This window comes from Asparagus officinalis, chromosome 1 (genome assembly GCF_001876935.1).
Source record: "Asparagus officinalis chromosome 1, Aspof.V1, whole genome shotgun sequence".
Lineage (NCBI taxonomy): Eukaryota > Viridiplantae > Streptophyta > Magnoliopsida > Asparagales > Asparagaceae > Asparagus > Asparagus officinalis.
The window spans coordinates 129,966,241-129,985,063 of NC_033794.1; the positions used below are offsets into that span (position 1 = coordinate 129,966,241).

The 18,823-nt window shown below is 35.9% G+C and overlaps 2 protein-coding genes across 5 annotated transcripts in view; both read left to right on the forward strand.

Moving 5' to 3' along the window:
- Positions 1-10,289, forward strand: part of LOC109850085 (bifunctional aspartokinase/homoserine dehydrogenase 1, chloroplastic-like) — a 20,080-nt gene extending 9,791 nt beyond the window's left edge. The window contains exons 9-19 of one of the 2 annotated variants that reach the window (XM_020420101.1): positions 730-817; positions 889-1,002; positions 2,099-2,197; positions 2,303-2,497; positions 3,590-3,672; positions 5,010-5,235; positions 6,896-7,041; positions 7,172-7,307; positions 8,405-8,488; positions 8,570-8,662; positions 9,873-10,289. In XM_020420101.1, coding sequence (XP_020275690.1) covers positions 730-817; positions 889-1,002; positions 2,099-2,197; positions 2,303-2,497; positions 3,590-3,672; positions 5,010-5,235; positions 6,896-7,041; positions 7,172-7,307; positions 8,405-8,488; positions 8,570-8,662; positions 9,873-10,118 — 1,510 coding nt within the window. In that variant the 3' untranslated portion in view covers positions 10,119-10,289. Of the gene's footprint in view, positions 1-729; positions 818-888; positions 1,003-2,098; positions 2,198-2,302; positions 2,498-3,589; positions 3,673-5,009; positions 5,236-6,895; positions 7,042-7,171; positions 7,308-8,404; positions 8,663-9,872 lie in introns of both variants that reach the window. The other variant, XM_020420035.1, reaches the window with a different exon arrangement.
- LOC109850209 (probable WRKY transcription factor 2) lies at positions 12,685-18,420 on the forward strand. Of its 3 annotated transcripts, none has more exons than XM_020420207.1 (6): positions 12,685-12,798; positions 13,247-13,629; positions 14,487-14,673; positions 15,371-15,980; positions 16,392-16,550; positions 17,802-18,420. In XM_020420207.1, exons 2-6 carry the CDS (start codon positions 13,285-13,287, stop codon positions 18,256-18,258), a joined length of 1,758 nt encoding a protein of 585 aa, XP_020275796.1. In that variant the 5' UTR covers positions 12,685-12,798; positions 13,247-13,284; the 3' UTR covers positions 18,259-18,420. The 3 variants fall into 3 exon arrangements, with proteins under 3 accessions (XP_020275796.1, XP_020275946.1, XP_020275870.1); XM_020420357.1 differs by having other exon boundaries at positions 14,487-14,666; positions 15,367-15,980; XM_020420281.1 differs by lacking the exon at positions 12,685-12,798 and adding an exon at positions 12,908-13,161.

Genomic DNA, 18,823 nt, shown 5'->3' on the forward strand with positions numbered 1-18,823 from the left:
AATATTAGGAATTCGGGGAAGTACACACGATTTAAGGGGTATATATACCAAGGTTTTAAATGTCGGTTATCGGGGATTTATCGGACGGTCAAAATTCTTATCGGATAGCGGAAATCGGGGATATATCGGGGATAAATAGTATTTATCGGAGTAATATACTAGCAAATAATAAACAAACATAAGCTTGAAAAATAATATAATGTTAGTCAAAATAGAATAAAATAAACTAGCAAATAATAAGATAACATCAAGAATGAAGAACCATCTACGCATCTACATAATTATTGTTTAATCATGAGATTCATAAACTAACTTACTAAGTTGATATTTAGTAGTTATGAGCCATTATCAATATCCATAAACAAACATAAGCTAATCACCAATCAACCAAGTTCCAAAAGCAACAAATAGTTCATAATTTGTAAACATTCAAAGAGCAAATCCAAAAGAAAGTAAAAGCTCCTAAATCCTACTTATCGGCCGATAAAGCCGATATTTAGAGCCTACTTATTGGCTGATAAGTACCTTTATCGCCGATAAACCTCAAAAAACGATAACCGATTAAAAATCTTACTTATCCTAGCGGAAAGCTCCCAAATCCGATAACTCGGCGATAATATCGGATTATCGGCCGATATTTAAAACCATGATATATACAAACAATCCTATTTAATTTTTAGTTATCCCCTTCCTGCTTAGTTTTCATCGAGCTTGCTCTATTGATTGTAGAACTGGAATGGCGGGTGTTCCTGGAACAGCTAGTGCTATTTTCAGTTATGTTAAAGATGTGGGGGCTAATGTCATCATGATATCTCAGGTATATTCTACTCTTTTTACTGGCTATTAGAATTTGCGTGTTACTTATTGAAACTAATATAAGGTTTTCAGGCAAGTAGTGAACATTCAATTTGCTTTGCTGTGCCTGAAAAAGAAGTGAAAGCAGTCTCTGACGCCTTAGAGTCCAGATTTCGTCAAGCTCTTGGTGCTGGAAGGCTTTCTCAGGTATGTGGTATTTTTACTTGATCCATATAAAAAGAGAAGACATTCTTGTATCTGCCGATAACGTAAGGCCAATGTTAGTAAATAAAAGTACCTCATGCAGTGAGCCGACTTCTCAAGAGTTGTTGACCTACAAATGTGTATATCATTGAGAAATAGAGAACGATAGCTCATAAAATAAATAAAGTTTTGGTTACTGGAACTGGTAGACAATGTGCACAAATGGTATCAAGATCTAAATTCACATTGAATCTTAAGATCCTTATAACAGAAGGCCTCTTTGACCTGATCAGATTTTATCGTATATAAAGTCTTAAGATCCTTATAACTGAAGGCCTCTTTGACCTGATCAGATTTTATCGTATATAATCTGTAGTTGGAACTTGCAATTCAGTTAGGTGTTGCCCTTAAATGCTGTAAAATGCTTTTCAAGTAGTGTTTTTTTTAATTTTGTTTTATATTACAACTTTCTTTTATTCATGCCATCCTTAAAAGAAGGTAAAGGCTTAGAAAGAATATCTACAAAAGAAACAAGGGAAGAAAAGAAACAAGAGTGTTAACTACTCTTGTTTGTCATAAGATAACAGTTGTGAGAGAGAATGTTGATCCTATAGGCAGTAGATCAATTATGCATACATACATACCTACTACCTGCTTTATCCATGCGTGCACATGTGCGTGTGCATGGGACGTGTGTGTTTTTGTGTTTCTGTATGTATGTATTTTTATATTTTTATATATTTAATGCTTGTCTTTAGGAAGACACATACATACACGTATTTTTATATGTCCCTGTGTCCTGTTAAAAGAGTTGTTCTGTGAGACATTTTAGGACACCTGTATTCTTGACTTTTTCCCATAGCTAGTTGCTTTTGAATCACAAAGAAATAGTTAACAAGATAATCACAAAGCAAATACCTTTTTTGTGTCTGTGTATGTGTAGTTTTTTGAACTTTTGATACAGAAATCTCATTCCCGGAACTGTTCCTTAATATTGTATTTTCACTACTATGCCTTATATTGTACTTTTGCTCCTTGCATTGCTTTGATCTTGCTTCTTGCTTCTTGCTTCCCTTTTTTAATAGCTTAACTTAATCAGGTTGAGGTCATCCATAAATGTAGTATCTTAGCTGCAGTTGGCCAGAAAATGGCAAGCACTCCTGGCGTTAGTGCTACTCTTTTTGATGCACTAGCAAAGGTATTTGCTGAGTAATATTTTACAATCAATACCTTTTAGGTGATTTTACATTTAATTGAGTAACTACCGAGAAGTTATTATATTTGAACTATTGTAACCTTTCAGGCCAACATAAACGTAAGAGCTATAGCTCAAGGTTGCAGTGAGTATAACATTACTGTTGTTCTGAAGCAAGAGGACTGTGTAAGGGCGCTAAGGGCTGCCCACTCTCGATTTTATCTCTCAAAAACAACATTAGCAATGGGCATAATTGGACCTGGTTTAATTGGAAGTACACTACTTGACCAGCTCAGGGATCAGGTACCTGAAATACAGATTTCTATACTATCATGATTACATTATGTAACCATGCAGTTGCTAATAGTATCCATCAAACATAAACTGTCAAGAGGAATTCCCTTTTCTCCTTAAGATTTTATGGTTTAGTGATTGTTTATTTGTACAAAAATTATTTATTTGTTGGTGAAAATATCTTGAAGCCTTTACTTCAACTGAATCTCAACAAATTTCCAGGTATGAGAAAAAATAGAGATAGGAGAAAGTCTTCTGATTTTCATGTAAAGTTGGGATAAGACACTTGATACGGCTTCACATTGACTGCTTTGCCCTGATTGCTACCTTTCCAATAGGAGGCAATCAACTCGCTTCCCTTTTGTCCTATTAATATCATCTGTAGTTGTATGGATCTTTAACCTGATTGCAATATGAATCCATTCCCACGTTCCAAATAGGTTCCACACCACACAATGAGTGCAGCACTATTCAACAGCAAGCAAATGCAACTTGCAACCCAACGCTGTATTAGCCCTTCATAGAAAAAAATTCAAACACCAAAACACCCAGATGAGTGTATCTATTCTAATTTGGGGGTGCAAAGTTGTACTGAAATCACATCAAAGGATTAATTTCCTCATTAAGAATTAAACAAAGAACTGGATGTCTTTTACATGTGCCCAAAATCTACTACTGGTTGTGTAAAATGCATCAACATGTGTTGCCTTTGGATCTGTGTCTACTGGTAGCCTCCGATAATTTAAAAAAAAAACATGTTTGGAAAATAAAATTGTAATCCACAGCTAACTACCTTGCGATGTTGTGCTGTCTATATTCTTAAATTGCTCAGGAACTATCACATTATTGGCAATGGTTACCATTGTCATGACATGATCCAATATTCCAGATTTTTTTATCTGCATACTTTTATATCACTGACATCATTTTGTTGTACAGTAATTCTAGGACACCAGTTACATCACCTTATATTATTGTATATTTATTATATTGTTTATAACGCTATGCATTTATGTCATCTGGTGAGATCCTTATGATGAAGGACTGAATACTTTAGATCAAAATTTCATCTTCGTTTGAGAGTTTTGTAAATCTTTGCAGGCTGCGGTTCTTAAGGAGAAATTTAACATTGACTTGCGTGTCATGGGAATTACTGGGTCAAGGACAATGATTTTGAGTGAATCGTAAGTTACTTGGTCAACTTTATGTCTTCCTTCACACTGAACTGTTCTTGTTAGCTTAGGTTGGATACTCATTTATGATATTGCTTTTGACGCATGTCTATTGGTATTCAACTATTCATGTATTTTGTTTGAGATCGTCAGCATGTTTAACCTATATTGAGTGATTATCGTTTCATCTTATGTAACTTTCATTTGGACTTCTAGGTAGGACCTTCGTTCTATTATATATTTTAAATGCTGTATTTCAAATGGCACTGGTCACTATTAAGAAGTTTCATTAATCCTCACAAAAATTATGAAATGTGCGAATGATATATCTTCAGTGAAATCTTAAAAATTATTACAAACAATAAAATTGAAATTCTAATTAATATAGACGAGAAAATGTAGAAGTGGTTTAAATTGGTCTAGCATAGAAAAACATTCACTTTCATTAGTAGAAAGAAAAGGATGTTTACTATTAGTGTTGGCCCAAAACAGAAAATTTAGAACTGGGTTGCTATCTTGTCTGGGTCACGGTTTTTTTATCTTTATCTCTATCAGATAAATGTGGGGAGGAAAAAGGGAATAGTTGACTGCTAATATGATAATATATTGGGTTTGGTTAGAAGGGTTTTCTAAGACAAAACATCTCATTATTTAGTTATACTTGGATGGGTTCTAGTAATAGAAGTAATCTAGGTTCTAGGTTCTAGGTTCTAGGTTCACGTAGAAGAGTTAGAACTCAGAAATAGTTTGAACCGCTTTGATCTATAAATTATATTCAGTGTTACCTAAATCTAATGAGTTTTTCATAATGATGAAAGATTATTTTTTTTCTCTTCGTCTTTGTTAACTTCATGGACTCTAACCTACAAAAGAACCATATGCTTCGACATGTCTGCTTTTTTTTGTCATTCATTTCCTGGATGTTGTAATGCTCTGAGATTAAGACTATTTGTAGGTAAATTTGTTGGCATATACATCATAGCCCCACAAGGGACGAAGCATTGCTTGGCATATACATCATGTTTTTTTTCTCTTCGTCTTTGTTAACTTCATGGACTCTAACCTACAAAAGAACCATATGCTTCGACATGTCTGCTTTTTTTTGTCATTCATTTCCTGGATGTTGTAATGCTCTGAGATTAAGACTATTTGTAGGTAAATTTGTTGGCATATACATCATAGCCCCACAAGGGACGAAGCATTGCTTGGCATATACATCATGTGTATTTACTCTGATATGCTGATATGTTATTTTATCTTCAACTTGATCTTTCTCCTGACTACATTTATGTTTCTTGTCATGTAAATTACGTCTAGCTATTTTAACTCTCGCTTGCTTCTTTTATTAGAGGAATTGACTTGACAAGATGGAGAGACCTTCAGAAAGAAAAGGCCGAAGAGGCAAACTTGGATAAATTTGCTCGACATGTGCACGGAAATCATTTCTTTCCCAATACAGTACTGGTTGATTGTACATCAGATTCAAATGTTGCAAATCATTATTATGATTGGTTATGCAAAGGAATTCATGTTATTACACCTAACAAAAAGGCAAATTCAGGTCCCCTTGATCGGGTAAATATTTTGTTTCTCTTGATTCTACTTTATTCTTTGCAAGATTCTTGTAGAATAATGTTAACATTCTTCGTCTTTTACTTGTTTATTAGTTATTTGGCATATTTTATCATCTTCCCCATAATATCTTACTTTCAGACATTAGTTTTGACAGCATGCTTACTGCATATTAGTGAGATTGAATTTACTAGCTAAAGATAATATTAGTGGAAATTTGTTTAGGTTCTTAGGTTCTAACTTTTTTTCCTTCCATTATTTGATGTTATACCTTGATGAAATCGGTGCCATATACCAAGGTGACATCCTTCAAGAGATGTTCTCCCATGGAAACTTTAGAAAGCTGAGGTATTGTCCCACTTTAGCCTTCCTAGATTCTTTTCCGCTTGGCTGAGTCAATCAAGGGCAGCTGAGATAAAGTTGAGAAATCTGTTCATCAACTATTGTACAAATTGCAATCAAATAGTGCAGACAGGAGAACAAATTAACCTAGTTCTCTATGTCTCATGCTCGTTTTGGTTTTATTTCCATATTTAATTCCATGTCCTCCAAGTGAAACCAACTCCAATGGAACAAGAACAGTGATGTCCTTGTCCCATTCTCAATAAAAGCTAGTTGACGGTGGAAATTTGAGTTTCTCAATCTGGCCACTTTTTTACAGTCATAAATTTCAACTATATACCTGATCACATGTTTCATGGTTTCATACAGCTGGTAGGAAGTTGGGCCTCTTGCCAACCTTAAACATAGGCTGGCAGTGAAATCACCCCAAAGCTTAAGCTTATGATTAAAGTGGTCCTTTGTGTGAGAGCACTAGGTTATATGATGTTCTGGGTTCAAAGCTCAACATTGTAAAATTTCAAACATATTTGTTTATCACCATTTGTTTCGTTTTTCCAAGCCATATTCAAAGCTGGACGCCTTTCCATGTGGTCAAAAGGCTCATGTGAGGGGAGAATGTTATGAAGTTATTAGCTTGGTATATGTTATCCCACAATCCAACAAGTTAAGCTAAAAAAGTGACTCCTTATCGGTGCTTTTATGAATCTGTTTAACTTTTACGATATATTCCCTTTTGAGATCCTTGATATCATGGTGGATATTTAGAGGAAAGGCGCTGAGAAGAAAAAGGATATATCGTATTTATTTAAATAAATGAGTCCTCGATATTCATTGTATTAATTGCAAGATTCAAGTAATAAGTATTGTCGTATAACCCGTCTTTAGAATTTAGGGAGAATTTACAAATTAAAAGAGAATGCCTTACCGGATCAGTACTGTGATGAATTGCTGTCTACTAGATATAATAATCAGAATGATTTTAGTACACATGAGACACTTTTCAGTCTTCACAGCATATGTGCAGTATCATATGCGCTTGATGCCTTTCCATATGAAGTTCATGTTTTGACTAAAGTAGTTTTCCATTTTCAAATATTTTCATTTTCAAATATTTTCATTTATAGGAATATGGAGCGAATATTTCCTGACATTTTTACGTTGGGCCAGGAACTTTAGTTTGTGTTACTCCACGATGTAGACCTTTGCGCTATATGTTTTCAATCATGCAATTACCATCCATATCCACAATACTTACTGAATATAATATTGTTTCTATCTATCAACCTTCATGTCTGATAGATTTCCTTATCTTTCTGTATAGTATCTGAAATTGAGGACACAACAGAGGAAGTCTTATACTCACTATTTCTATGAAGCAACTGTGGGTGCTGGCCTCCCCATAATAAGCACTTTGCGGGGGCTGCTCGAAACTGGTGACAAGATTTTATCTATTGAGGGCATTTTCAGGTCAGTTTTTTTATTCTTCTTGGCATTTCCTCTAATCTCTGTTTACACAAAAATCATATAAAGTTACATTTCCAAGAGAATAGTGATTCCTATTCGAACTTATAATTGGTTATTATCTGTGTAAGTACAGTGGAACTCTGAGTTATATCTTCAACAACTTTAAAGGAACTCGAACTTTTAGTGAAGTTGTTGCTGAAGCAAAAGAGGCTGGATTTACTGAACCAGATCCAAGAGACGATCTATCTGGAACTGATGTTGCCAGAAAGGTGGGTACTTGTTTTGATTTTGTTTCATAAAATATAATACTTATGATTCCGTTGAATGGACTTTCTTGCATTCATTCAATTTCAAATGATGATCATTAACTAGTATGAATTCTAAATTGAAACGATGAATTTCTGAATTTTTCATACCATGAATCTCAGTTGAAACAATTTTATGTTGAACATGTTCGTTAGGTTTGCTTTGATGCGTAGAAAACACTCTAAAGCATTTTTCCAGAATCCAGCCTTTCATAATTTAAAACCAAGAACATGAACATACAATTTCATGTTAAATATTGTGCATAAAGAATTAGGTTTCACATTTTTGCATCCTGGATCAGTGGGATTCTTCTTCGGTTCTTACTAATAGTCGACTCTTTATGACATGGCTACTTTAATAGGGAAACCTTGAAACTATAATGAGATGTGTATCCATAGATGGAATAATGTAGAAATACCTCATTCATAGGGCATCTTATAGCATGGAGATCAAGATGAAAGTTAGTTGTTAATCCAGTTATTGGACACATTGTACGAGTCAAATTGTATCATAATCGGATACAAACAAGTTCATGTTTTGAAAGTTTCATCCATCAGCTATTGACGAGTCAAATTGTATCATAATCGGATACAAACAAGTTCATGTTTTGAAAGTTTCATCCATCAGCTATTGCAAAATCAACAATAGAAGAAATGAAGTACAAACAAGTTCATGTTTTGAAAGTTTCATCCATCAGCTATTGCAAAATCAACAATAGAAGAAATGAAGTGTTATGTAATGAACTTTGATATGATACCTCTATTGACTCGCTTTTATTTGTGTGTGTGTGTGTGTGTGCATATTTAGTATTTCTTTCATTAATATTTAATGAAAAGTGTGTGTGTGTGTGTGTGTATGCATATTTAATATTGCTTTCATTAATATTTAATGAAAAATATCATATACTAGTTAGACTAATGGACTTATAATATTGCCCCAGTGACTAAAGTTTATGGGTCCACTCCTGATAGGGAGATGTTGGTTATGTAAATGTCAGTCTTTCTTTTCCATTCTTATTTTTGCTCTTGACGATGATGTTATTGTATTATGACAACTACAGGTAATTATCCTTGCGCGAGAGTCAGGTTTGAAGCTAGAGCTTTCTGATATCAAGATTGCAAATCTTGTCCCAGAGCCATTAAGAGTGAGACTAACACATAAATATGCAATTAGTTTTCTTCTGGAAAATGGAAGATTTCTCACGCTTCTTTTGGTATATTTCCAGTCAAGTTCATCTGCTGAAGAGTTCATGAGAGAACTTCCAAATTTTGATGGAGATATGTCAAAACAACAACACGATGCAGATGCTGCAGGAGAAGTGAGTTCCTTGCAACTCTATACCCGTTAATTCTCTAAGGGGTACACTCACATTATTACTGGGATATAACTTTTTGGTTACTTTAACTTGTGAGTAAATGACTATAAAAGATGTTTTTTGTCTATAATATTATTCCTGGGACATAAACCCATTCCAAAGCTGAACAAGTAAATGAAATATTGCAAGTCAGCTTTCTGGGGTTTAGCTGGAGTTTGGCAACCATTTGTCACATACAAAATCATCTAGAGTGCAAAGTTTAACATTTTTTGAAGAATAACTTTCCTAGGGCAGAATTGATGCTGGAACACATATTTTATAGATAAACTAGCTTATCCATGGACATGCTTTCAGTTTCTTATGATTTAAGAGATGAAGAGTATAATGTATTGTGCAGAATCAGATTCGTTGATGCCCAGTTCAACTCATGGGTAAATTTCACAAAACTACCATGAACTTAATGTGGGTGTTTTGCACAAACTACTGTATAGATAAAACTACCATGAAATTTTCACTAAGGGTAAGTTGTCACGTGCCTCACACATGACATGTTTTGGACAATTTTGTCCTTATTTACTTTATGTATGTCATTTTACGTTTATGAACTTCATGCATTGACAGTTATAATAATAGTTTAGAACTAAATAATTCATGTTTTTTTCCCTCCTTTTGCAGTTTTAAAGTTCATATTACTTTTCTCCTATAAAAAAGTTTATAGTAGCTTTGTAAATTTTACCTAATGCTAAACCAAACCGGCAAAAACTAATATGAAGGGTAAACCTCACAAACCTACCAAGAACTTTGGAGTGTTTGCACAAAACTAGTACCATAAGCTACTTTTATTAGAGAAAACCGCCGTGAATTTTTTTCAGAAACTATTAGGCTTGATGGTAAGTTGTCATGACACTTTTTGGACAATTTTGCTCTTATGTACTTTTATCTCTTCCATGTTACCTTTGTGAGGTATTTTGTGGTTTGGTAGATATTAATAAAGATCGATTAGACAATGTTGTTAGCAATAACTTTCAACAGTCCATGGTATTTTATGTATGCACTTTCGAAAGTTCATGACAGTTTTCTCTGATGAAAAGGTTTATGGTAGATTTTTACGAGACCCTGGTTTTGTGAAACTTACTCTTTAACAGTAAATTCATCTTGTTTCCACTCTGAACAAAGTCTTGATCAAACCGCCATTTTGTCTTTCTTCTTTAAGGTGTTGAGATACGTCGGTGCTGTTGACGTTGCCAACAAGAAAGGCATAGTTGAGCTGAGAAGATACAGTAAAGATCACCCATTTGCGCAATTATCCGGATCCGATAACATCATAGCATTCACCACCATGAGGTACAGAGATCAGCCCTTGATTGTTCGCGGGCCCGGTGCAGGTGCGGAGGTAACAGCCGGTGGAGTCTTCAGTGATATTTTGAGACTGGCTTCTTATCTCGGCGCTCCATCATAAATCTATATTTGTATTTCTAGGGGCTATTAAGTTTATTTATTTGTGTTGTTGTTTTATTAGGAATGTTGAGGGATTTGCAGCGAGAACTTTGTGTGTTTTTTTTTTGTATCGGTTAATGTCTACAATGGCAGTTTTGTTTTGAGTTTTTGTTGGAGGTTGATTCGCGTTTAACGCAGCAGAACATCAGAGCATGATCCAACCAAAGAGTCGATCCTGTTGCTTTGATGCTCCTTTTTGATCCCCACAAGGGAACAAATCTACTAAGATCAATAATGACGAGAGGCGCTAAAAAAATCTCAAGTGAGGCCTCCTGTACTGTAGCTAGAGAGGGGTGTGGCCGGAGGTGTGACCGAGAGCGTGCCCGTAGTATATTTCAATAATGACAGCTCTACTATTTTTTGCCCCCTAATTCTTGGGCAGTGAGTTGCTGAAGAGATTTTGCTGCGCTCATCTCTTTAAAGAAAAAGAGAGTCACGTGATAATCCGACAAACATCATCAAAAGCCCAAACTGGGTTCCTATTGACAGAGCAAGAACAAATTCATGTACCAAAAGGTTCAAAGGGAGGCGCACAAATTCCCATAAAGGGAGCTTCAAAAGGAAGGGAAGGGTTGGTCTTCATACAAGTCCAATCCACATACAAAGGGAGTAGAGTAGGGCACCAATGATTTCATTCACACTTTAAAGAAGAAGTTAGTGATGGGGTTACCATCAACTCACCAAAAAACCAAGGGGGCTTTTATTAGTTCTCTTTCATTATTATCCTCTTGGTAATAAGTTGTTGGTTGGGGGAGAGAATAAAGCTCTCTTGCAAGTGGATACACAAGCTCAAGGATGACATTGTATAAAGCAAAGAGTTGTTCTATAATTGTATGACAAGAGATCTAGTTGCCTACATTTTTTTTATTTTTATTTTTTGGTGCCAATTGCCAAGCTCATCCTGTCAGTTAAAATAAAACAAAATAAGAAATCCGTTCGGAATAGTTTTATAAGAAAACCTTAAATTTTCATGTTGTCTCTGCGATTTAACCGTAATTTGGGACAGTTTGGCCAAAGAAGCGTGTTTATTTAAGGTACGCAACTGATCCTTACCAAAGTCAGAATAAGGCTCCGCAACACGGAGCGTTACCAGGGGCGGAGCTGAATGGGTGCCCCTGGGTTCCTAGGACACCAGTAAAAACTGAATATCTACCAGAGAGCACATATAAAAACAACAAAAGTATAGATGGTTTAGCGGAAAAGGGTCTCAAGGAACCCAGCATGCGCGCGGATTCGAATTTTTTCAGCTTAATGATAGTTTGGTGGCTTATGTTGAGAGAGATGTATTTTCCAACATTACCGATGCATCTATAGGACACCATAGGATTAAAATCCTGACTCCGTCACTGAGCGTTACACTTATTTTTACTATGCTAATTAATAATTCTCAGAGCTCTAATTAATAATTGATCATTCCATACTTTTTCCATCATCTCACGTTAACCAACTACCCTCTACATTTTAGAAATCTTTATTATTCGTCTCCTAGACTGTGAACATTTTTTTTTTAAAAAAAATCTCTTTAGCGAAAATCATACTTCTCTTTTTACCCAAAATTCCTGATGTGCATATAATAACAATATCGCTACTAAGTCTCGCGGGTCACATGAGTAACAAACAACCAGCCGTTTACAAACCACCAGTGGAAACAAAAAAACCTAAGTTTGTTGTTTAATAAGTAGAGGCTTTTGCGTATGTACGCCTAACATCTTTAATATTTGCAATATTACCCCTCAAACATTGGTGTTCGCAATTTACCCCTCAAAACTAGCACATTGGGCATTTCCGGCACTACAACTTAAGGGTGTTGCTTCTCGAACAAGATGGATTGGGATCCTCTACTAATGTATAGTGCCTCCTAATATCTCCTAATACATCTCCACCTTTTATTGCATAGTACCTCCTCGTATTTTGTGCTTATGCCCAAAATGAAAGGTGAAGATGCATTAGAAGATATTAGGAGACACTATGCATTAGTAGAGGATCCCAATCCGAACAAGATGTGCCAAAACGTGCGATTTTTCCGTCGCACAAACTGAGATTGTCGAGTGGAAAAAGTAGAAAAGGTTATAATAATGTGGGAGAATTGAGTGATACGTTTGCAAATAAAACAATGTAGAGGACTAGTCTGCATAAACCCCTAATAAAAATGTGTTGGCAAGCTCACCCGGGTTAACAAAACTTGCGATTTTTCCGTCATGCAAACAGAAGACACCGCAATTACATCCCTGACGTCTACATGTCACCATTTTAGTGAATGGCTTCTCCTACTCTTCCTCGTCCACGTGGCAAGCATACAGAGCCCCAAACCATCTAGAACCATTTTCTCTTTTTTTTAAAAAAAAGCTAAATTAAATATAAAAAAAATAATACAAAAATTTAGCTACATTTGATGTGGGGCCAGCTTAATCTTGGCCCTGCACCTATAATAACTAACTAAATATCTGGGTGTCTATAACTAGGTGCACTAGATTTCGTTGCTTTGGTATTTGAGACAAAATAATAATTAAAAAAAAAAATTGCTTTCTTTTTCTCTTATTTGAGGAGGGGGAGTGCTTGTTTTTTTTCCTGGGTTCTTCTCTAAGCTTGGACTTAGGAACCCCCAATCATTTGAAGCTTTTACCAACCTTGATATGATTTGGGTAAACCTAAATTCCTTTCATTGGTCTCGTTTTCTTTGTTTGTTGGCAGATTATTCACCCATATTTCCTATTCTTAATTAGCATATATTATTATTATTATCATTACTATACTTGTAACTTTGTTTATTTCGTTGGGGAAAGTTTCCTCATTTGAAGGATTTGAGGCTTTTGCTGCTCCGGTCTTGTGGATTTCAGCTGTGTTCTGTTTGAAAGTTTTGTTCTTTTTAATTCCTATAAACAAAATCTCATCTTTATCATTGTTGTTCTTATTGGTTCTTTCTTGGGGTCTCCCAAATTTGTTCCTTTTTTTCTTTCAATTGGTTGTGTTTCACCTTAGCTTTTAATAATTATCTAAAATTGGAGGTGGGTTTTGATCTCTGCTTCTATTGATGATAATATATTACCTTCCATTAGTAGTTGTGGCTGATAATTTTGTTTCTATTTGTAGATTAAACATCTATTCTTGCTGAACTTGGGAACGAATTCATGCCTCTCAGTCCCAGCCACAAGAATTTCTTCTCAAATTTAATGGCCGAAGAATTCGATCCAGATTCCTCTTCAAATGGGAATGATTTGATTCATAAAGATGAGAAGGGTGATGATGTTCGACCATCAAAGCCTACCTCAGTTAATAATGGTCATAAACCTAGTCTTACTGAGAGAAGGGCAGCTAGAGCTGGGTTTAGTGCTCCAAAAATTGACACAGATCAAATTCGGGCAGCAAATTTTGCGTCGTCGAGTTCGGAGATTCATTCTCCTTATCTCACAATTCCTCCTGGTCTTAGTCCAACCACATTGTTGGATTCTCCGATTTTTCTTTCGAATGCGCTGGTATGGTTTGTATCCGTCTATGCATGATAGTACGAGTTGATTGAACAAAGGAATAATAACTAAACACAAGTACTTTGGGTAAATTAATATGTGTTTGTTAATTGAACTCTTCAGGTGAAATGTGGAGTGTCTGTTTAGAGTATTTTGGTGAAAGGGATTGAGACTGTGAAGTCATCCTGCTCTGGTTTCAAATGAATCATAATGTCAGCATGCTTGTTTGCTTATTATTTGTGCCCAATTTTCTTACAAGTAAATTACTTTTCCTGGTATTAATTGTGATGGGGATACAGATACTTCGCTGTTAGCCTTTTTTTTAATCCCTAATCCTTCATTAAATATTTGGTTTTTGAGTCCAAATTGATTCGATCGTCTGTTCATCTTTCTTTAAATTTAAACATTCAAATTGGGAGTAAGTTCCACCCTTTACCTTTTCTGTACCTACTCAACAGAGTGGATTCAGTTGACATAAGTTCAACACATCATGCGTGAGACCAAGCACAGAAACTTTTCTCTCCATGCTTTGTATGAAAACACTCGCTATAGTGTAATAATCCTTACTTGTTATTTCGTAATAAAGAATTAGAGGTAGTGGTTTAGAGTTGAAGAAGACACTAGAAGGATCGTTTAGCTTCAATTATCTATGTACTCGGAAAAGTTTGTTTTTCGTGTACAAATCATGACACATATGGCACTTATTTTTCATATACTGGATTCGTGCCTTGCATGTCAGATAATAGTTTGTTTTGACATTATAACTTCTTATGCGATGTATACAACAAGGGAAAATTTATTTTTCATGCACTTGAAAAATATAGTTTTGTGGTGCTGACCAACTCTGTATTGCTTATGGCTTTCAGGCTCAACCATCTCCAACAACAGGCACCTATTCTTTTTCACACTGTAATACTGATTCATACCCTGTGGTTCATGATCATAAAGCTAAAGACCACCCACTTGAAGGCATCAATTCTCTGGCATCCGATGTGAAATTACTTTTAGTGGAAAACCCATCATCTTTTTCTGGTGGAGGAAGCCTAGTAAGTTGTATGTTTTATTTTATATTTATTCTGCTTACATAATAGAACTTATGTTTCTTCGTTGTGTCATATGTGAATGTTTTGTAAGGTTATAAATTTATAATCCATATCAGGCATCTTAATTGAGACCTCAATCTATAGACTAAATGTTTTCTACTGATTTTACATTTATTACAATCAATATCCATACTGTTACATTTCTGCTTACGACTATGAATTGCACAGGCTTTAGATGCTTACTATTTTATATCGTATCTGCCTAACTAGCCTTAAGAACTTGCATGTGGAACCAAGGTATTGGTTAGAATAAGCAAGAGCAGATGAGGTCGAAACGCTAATGCCTCATGCCTGACGAGACTCTGAATGTCTTTTTTTCTTCCATATAATGTATAATACTCAATCAAAAGTTTTTATAAATACTTCTATGAATGTTTTATTTTCTCACTTCATCCTTTTGTTTTCTTTTGTTTTGTTTTCTTTTCTTTTTGCTGTTATATTTTATTTGTCTCTTCCTTTAACCCAGATTTCCTTTTTCATGTGGATTATATTAGTTTCAGGAAAGAAATCCATTTGCCTCTCTGATTCTGTGTTGATCGTATAAAATATGTCATATTTAGTGTACATCTTCGTTTATATTGGAATTACTTCACAGTAAATTTGCATCTAGTACCATCAACCTTCTAATGAATTTGATTCTCAGCCAGCTTCAACCTTTGATCATCACCACTCCTTAAACCTATCAGAGACAAAGCTTTCTACTGATAATCTCCCACCTAATCAAAGGCTGTCCAAGCCTACAACTACCAAAGAACATTCTCCCCCTCTCGACAACTCACAAGAAGAAGAAAAAGGAGAATCTTCTCTCGGTCTTGGTTCTATAGCAGAGGACGGATACAACTGGAGGAAGTACGGGCAGAAGCATGTGAAGGGAAGTGAGTACCCTCGAAGCTATTACAAATGCACTCATGCTAGCTGCCCAGTAAAGAAAAAAGTTGAACGAAACCACGAGGGTCAAGTCACGGAGATAATCTACAAAGGAGCTCACAACCATCCAAAACCTGCTCAAAACCGTCGTGCTGGAGTTTTATCCTCTCACCCCTATAACGAATACCAATGTGATGGGAGTGATTGGAGAAATGATGGTGGTGCCCTTGAGACCACACCACCTCCTTCAGGGATTAATGAGTTTGGTGAGAATCAAGAAGGTGGAGAGGTTTCGTCGATGCTATCTAATGAGGATGAGGAGCGAGTAGCTCATGGGGGTGCCTCTGTGGGTTGTGATGGAGAGGGAGAGGAGACAGAGTCGAAGAGAAGGTTGCTTTTCCCCTTTACTGATGAGCTTCTTGATGTGGATATGCTATGGGTTTTCTATATATCTATCCCAAATCATGCATATTTCAAAAATACCCCCAAAATATCAATATTTGCAAAATTACCCCTAAATCATCAACTTCGGAAAAAAATACCCCCCAAAATCAATAAACTGTTGACCTTGGACGTAGTGAGTAAATATTTGACTACTTTCTTGATAGGTCTACTTTGCAGGTACAAATTTGCCAAACAAAGTTAATGATATATTGATTTGTTCAGGGGGTAGTTTTTCCAAAGTTGATGATTTGGAGGGTAGTTTTGCAAATTTGCATGATTTTAGGGGTATATTGCAAAAAACCATATGCTATTTATATATAAACGAAACTGAATTGTATCCTGTGTGGGGGGTTTCAGGAAGGTTGATGCTTGTGCTATGGAAATGAGTGCAAGCTCGAGGGCGGTTCGCGAGCCAAGGGTGGTGGTTCAGACAACAAGCGAGGTTGACATTCTTGATGATGGGTATCGCTGGAGGAAGTATGGGCAGAAGGTGGTCAAAGGAAACCCAAACCCGAGGTAACTGATGGCCTACAATTCTTAAAAGGGTCAATTGCACATAACCCGTTCACCTATACCTTCAATGGCACTGAACATCTTCAACTTATATACTAGCCCTTAGCATCCCTGGATTCTCATTTTTATAAAGATAAATTGCAAGTAACACCCCTATTCTTCAATGAATTCAGTGGGGCTAAGTGCTAGTAAAGAGTTGAGGGGTGTTTAGCTCAACTGGATGTATGTATGAGAGGGGTTATGTGCAGTTTACCCGTCTTAAAATGCTCTTACTGGACTGGCACATAGGAAGAGATATTTGTTACTAATGTAATGTGATAAATACTGCTAGTGACACAAAATTGGAGTGGCAGAATCCACATAAACACTGGAGAATTCAAACCATTTACATTAGCAAGATAACCCCCTTGACTTTGGTGGATTTTGCACATAAATCCCTGAATTTCGTCATCTCACAAAACCTTGCTGAACTTTGGGGTGTCTCACAAAATCCCCTGAAGTTTAAACTTTTCCCAATGGACTTTTATTTTTTTTATAATATAACCTTCGTAGGTAGGTTGTTGACTCGGTCATCGTAGGCTATGTGACATGGACACTTCCATCGTAAATCTTTTAGTGTCGCGTGTCAAACGCACGTAGCAAACATCATACGACGTTTTTGTATATTTTAAGGATTTTTTTTATTATCTCTAGTCCATGTATATGTCTTCAGGAACATAGACTGCAAGGACTTATCTCGAGGAACCTTTAAATTCATAACATCATCGGTGTATTGTTTTCCAAGATCTGATCAATGCATTACTTACTAATACAATCTTATATTCTAACTTGTCTCTGCTTTATCGGATTTAGGCTATCTTGTAGCTGCAGGATTTGAATCTACATTGTTCTGGTATTTGAACCTTTATTTGACTTCGGATTGTTCTGATAGTATCTCTCTTCATTTATTTTTTTTTTGGTGGGTCAGTGATAGCCATCTCAAATAGACTTTCTAATCTCACTCAGAGACAGTATCAGCCAAGATTTCACTAAGGGTAAAAGGGTAATAAAAAAAATTAAGTCATGGGGGCTATCTACAATGATGAAACTACAGGAGTGAGTAGTAGTAAGTTCAAAACAATGATACTACAGAGGGTCTGTGCAACTAACTCATTCTGATACCATATAAAAGTCCCTTTCACTATATCAAAACCCAAGCATTTGGCGATAATCGAGAGTTACGGTTTTTCACACTAAACACCCTTTTTGGTGCAGGAGCTACTACAAGTGCACCAATCCAGGCTGCTCCGTCCGAAAGCACGTAGAAAGAGCGTCTCACGACCTAAAATCCGTGATCACAACCTATGAAGGCAAACACAATCATGAAGTCCCTGTCGCCAGAGGCAGTACAAATGGCTCATCAACCTCTGCAAATCCTACCTCAGCTCCTCATTCAACTCGAGCCCCAGAAAACTTCACGAGATACATTAATTCTAATTCTTCTCCTCTCGGTGCTTATTGCCTCCATAGCCAAGATCTAGTTGCACCGATGACTGCTAACTTCTCTTTTGGAGTCAGGTCCTCAAGCCTTACGGTTTCGGGATTTGGGGCTATGACTCTTCCATCGGATAACGCATTTATGGGTGAAATCAAAGAGGAACCTTCATCGGATGCTGCTTCGGTTTATTATCAGCAGCTTATGAGGAGAATGCCTTTAGGACCTCAGATGTAGATAGTGAATGGAAAGAGGGAAAAAAGTTCATTTGGTTTTGTAAGGTAGGGGAGATTCAATTTGTTTGTTTTTGTTTCTACAGATAAGTTCAGTGAGATGATTTGGTTTGTTTTGACGAAGAATTTTGGGATAGTAATAGAAGGTGAGTCAATTTTTTGTTTACTGTTGCTGGAGTTTTTCTTTTGTTAAAAATTTCTTTGTGAAGTGTTTGGTTTAGACTTTAGTGATGATGGGAATGTCATAGCACTGTTTTGCTCAGTTTCAGAAGTGAATAACTCCAGCAGTAATTGTGAAGTCGCTGAAGTAAAAGAAGTAGAGGCTACTTCCGCTACTTCCAAGCAAAAAAGTGTGTTTGGTTCTCTGAAAAACTCACTTCCAATACTTCCCTAAATGCTTATGTGGCGCCTACGTGTCATCCTTACTTCCAAAATATTTTTCCAATCCTCAATACTCAGAAGTAGCTCGGAAGTAGTTGAAATGCATATTAATTATGACATAAATAATTTTTTTATTACTATTTTCTTTATTAGTTACTTTTAACAACTTTTCATTGATAAAATTACTT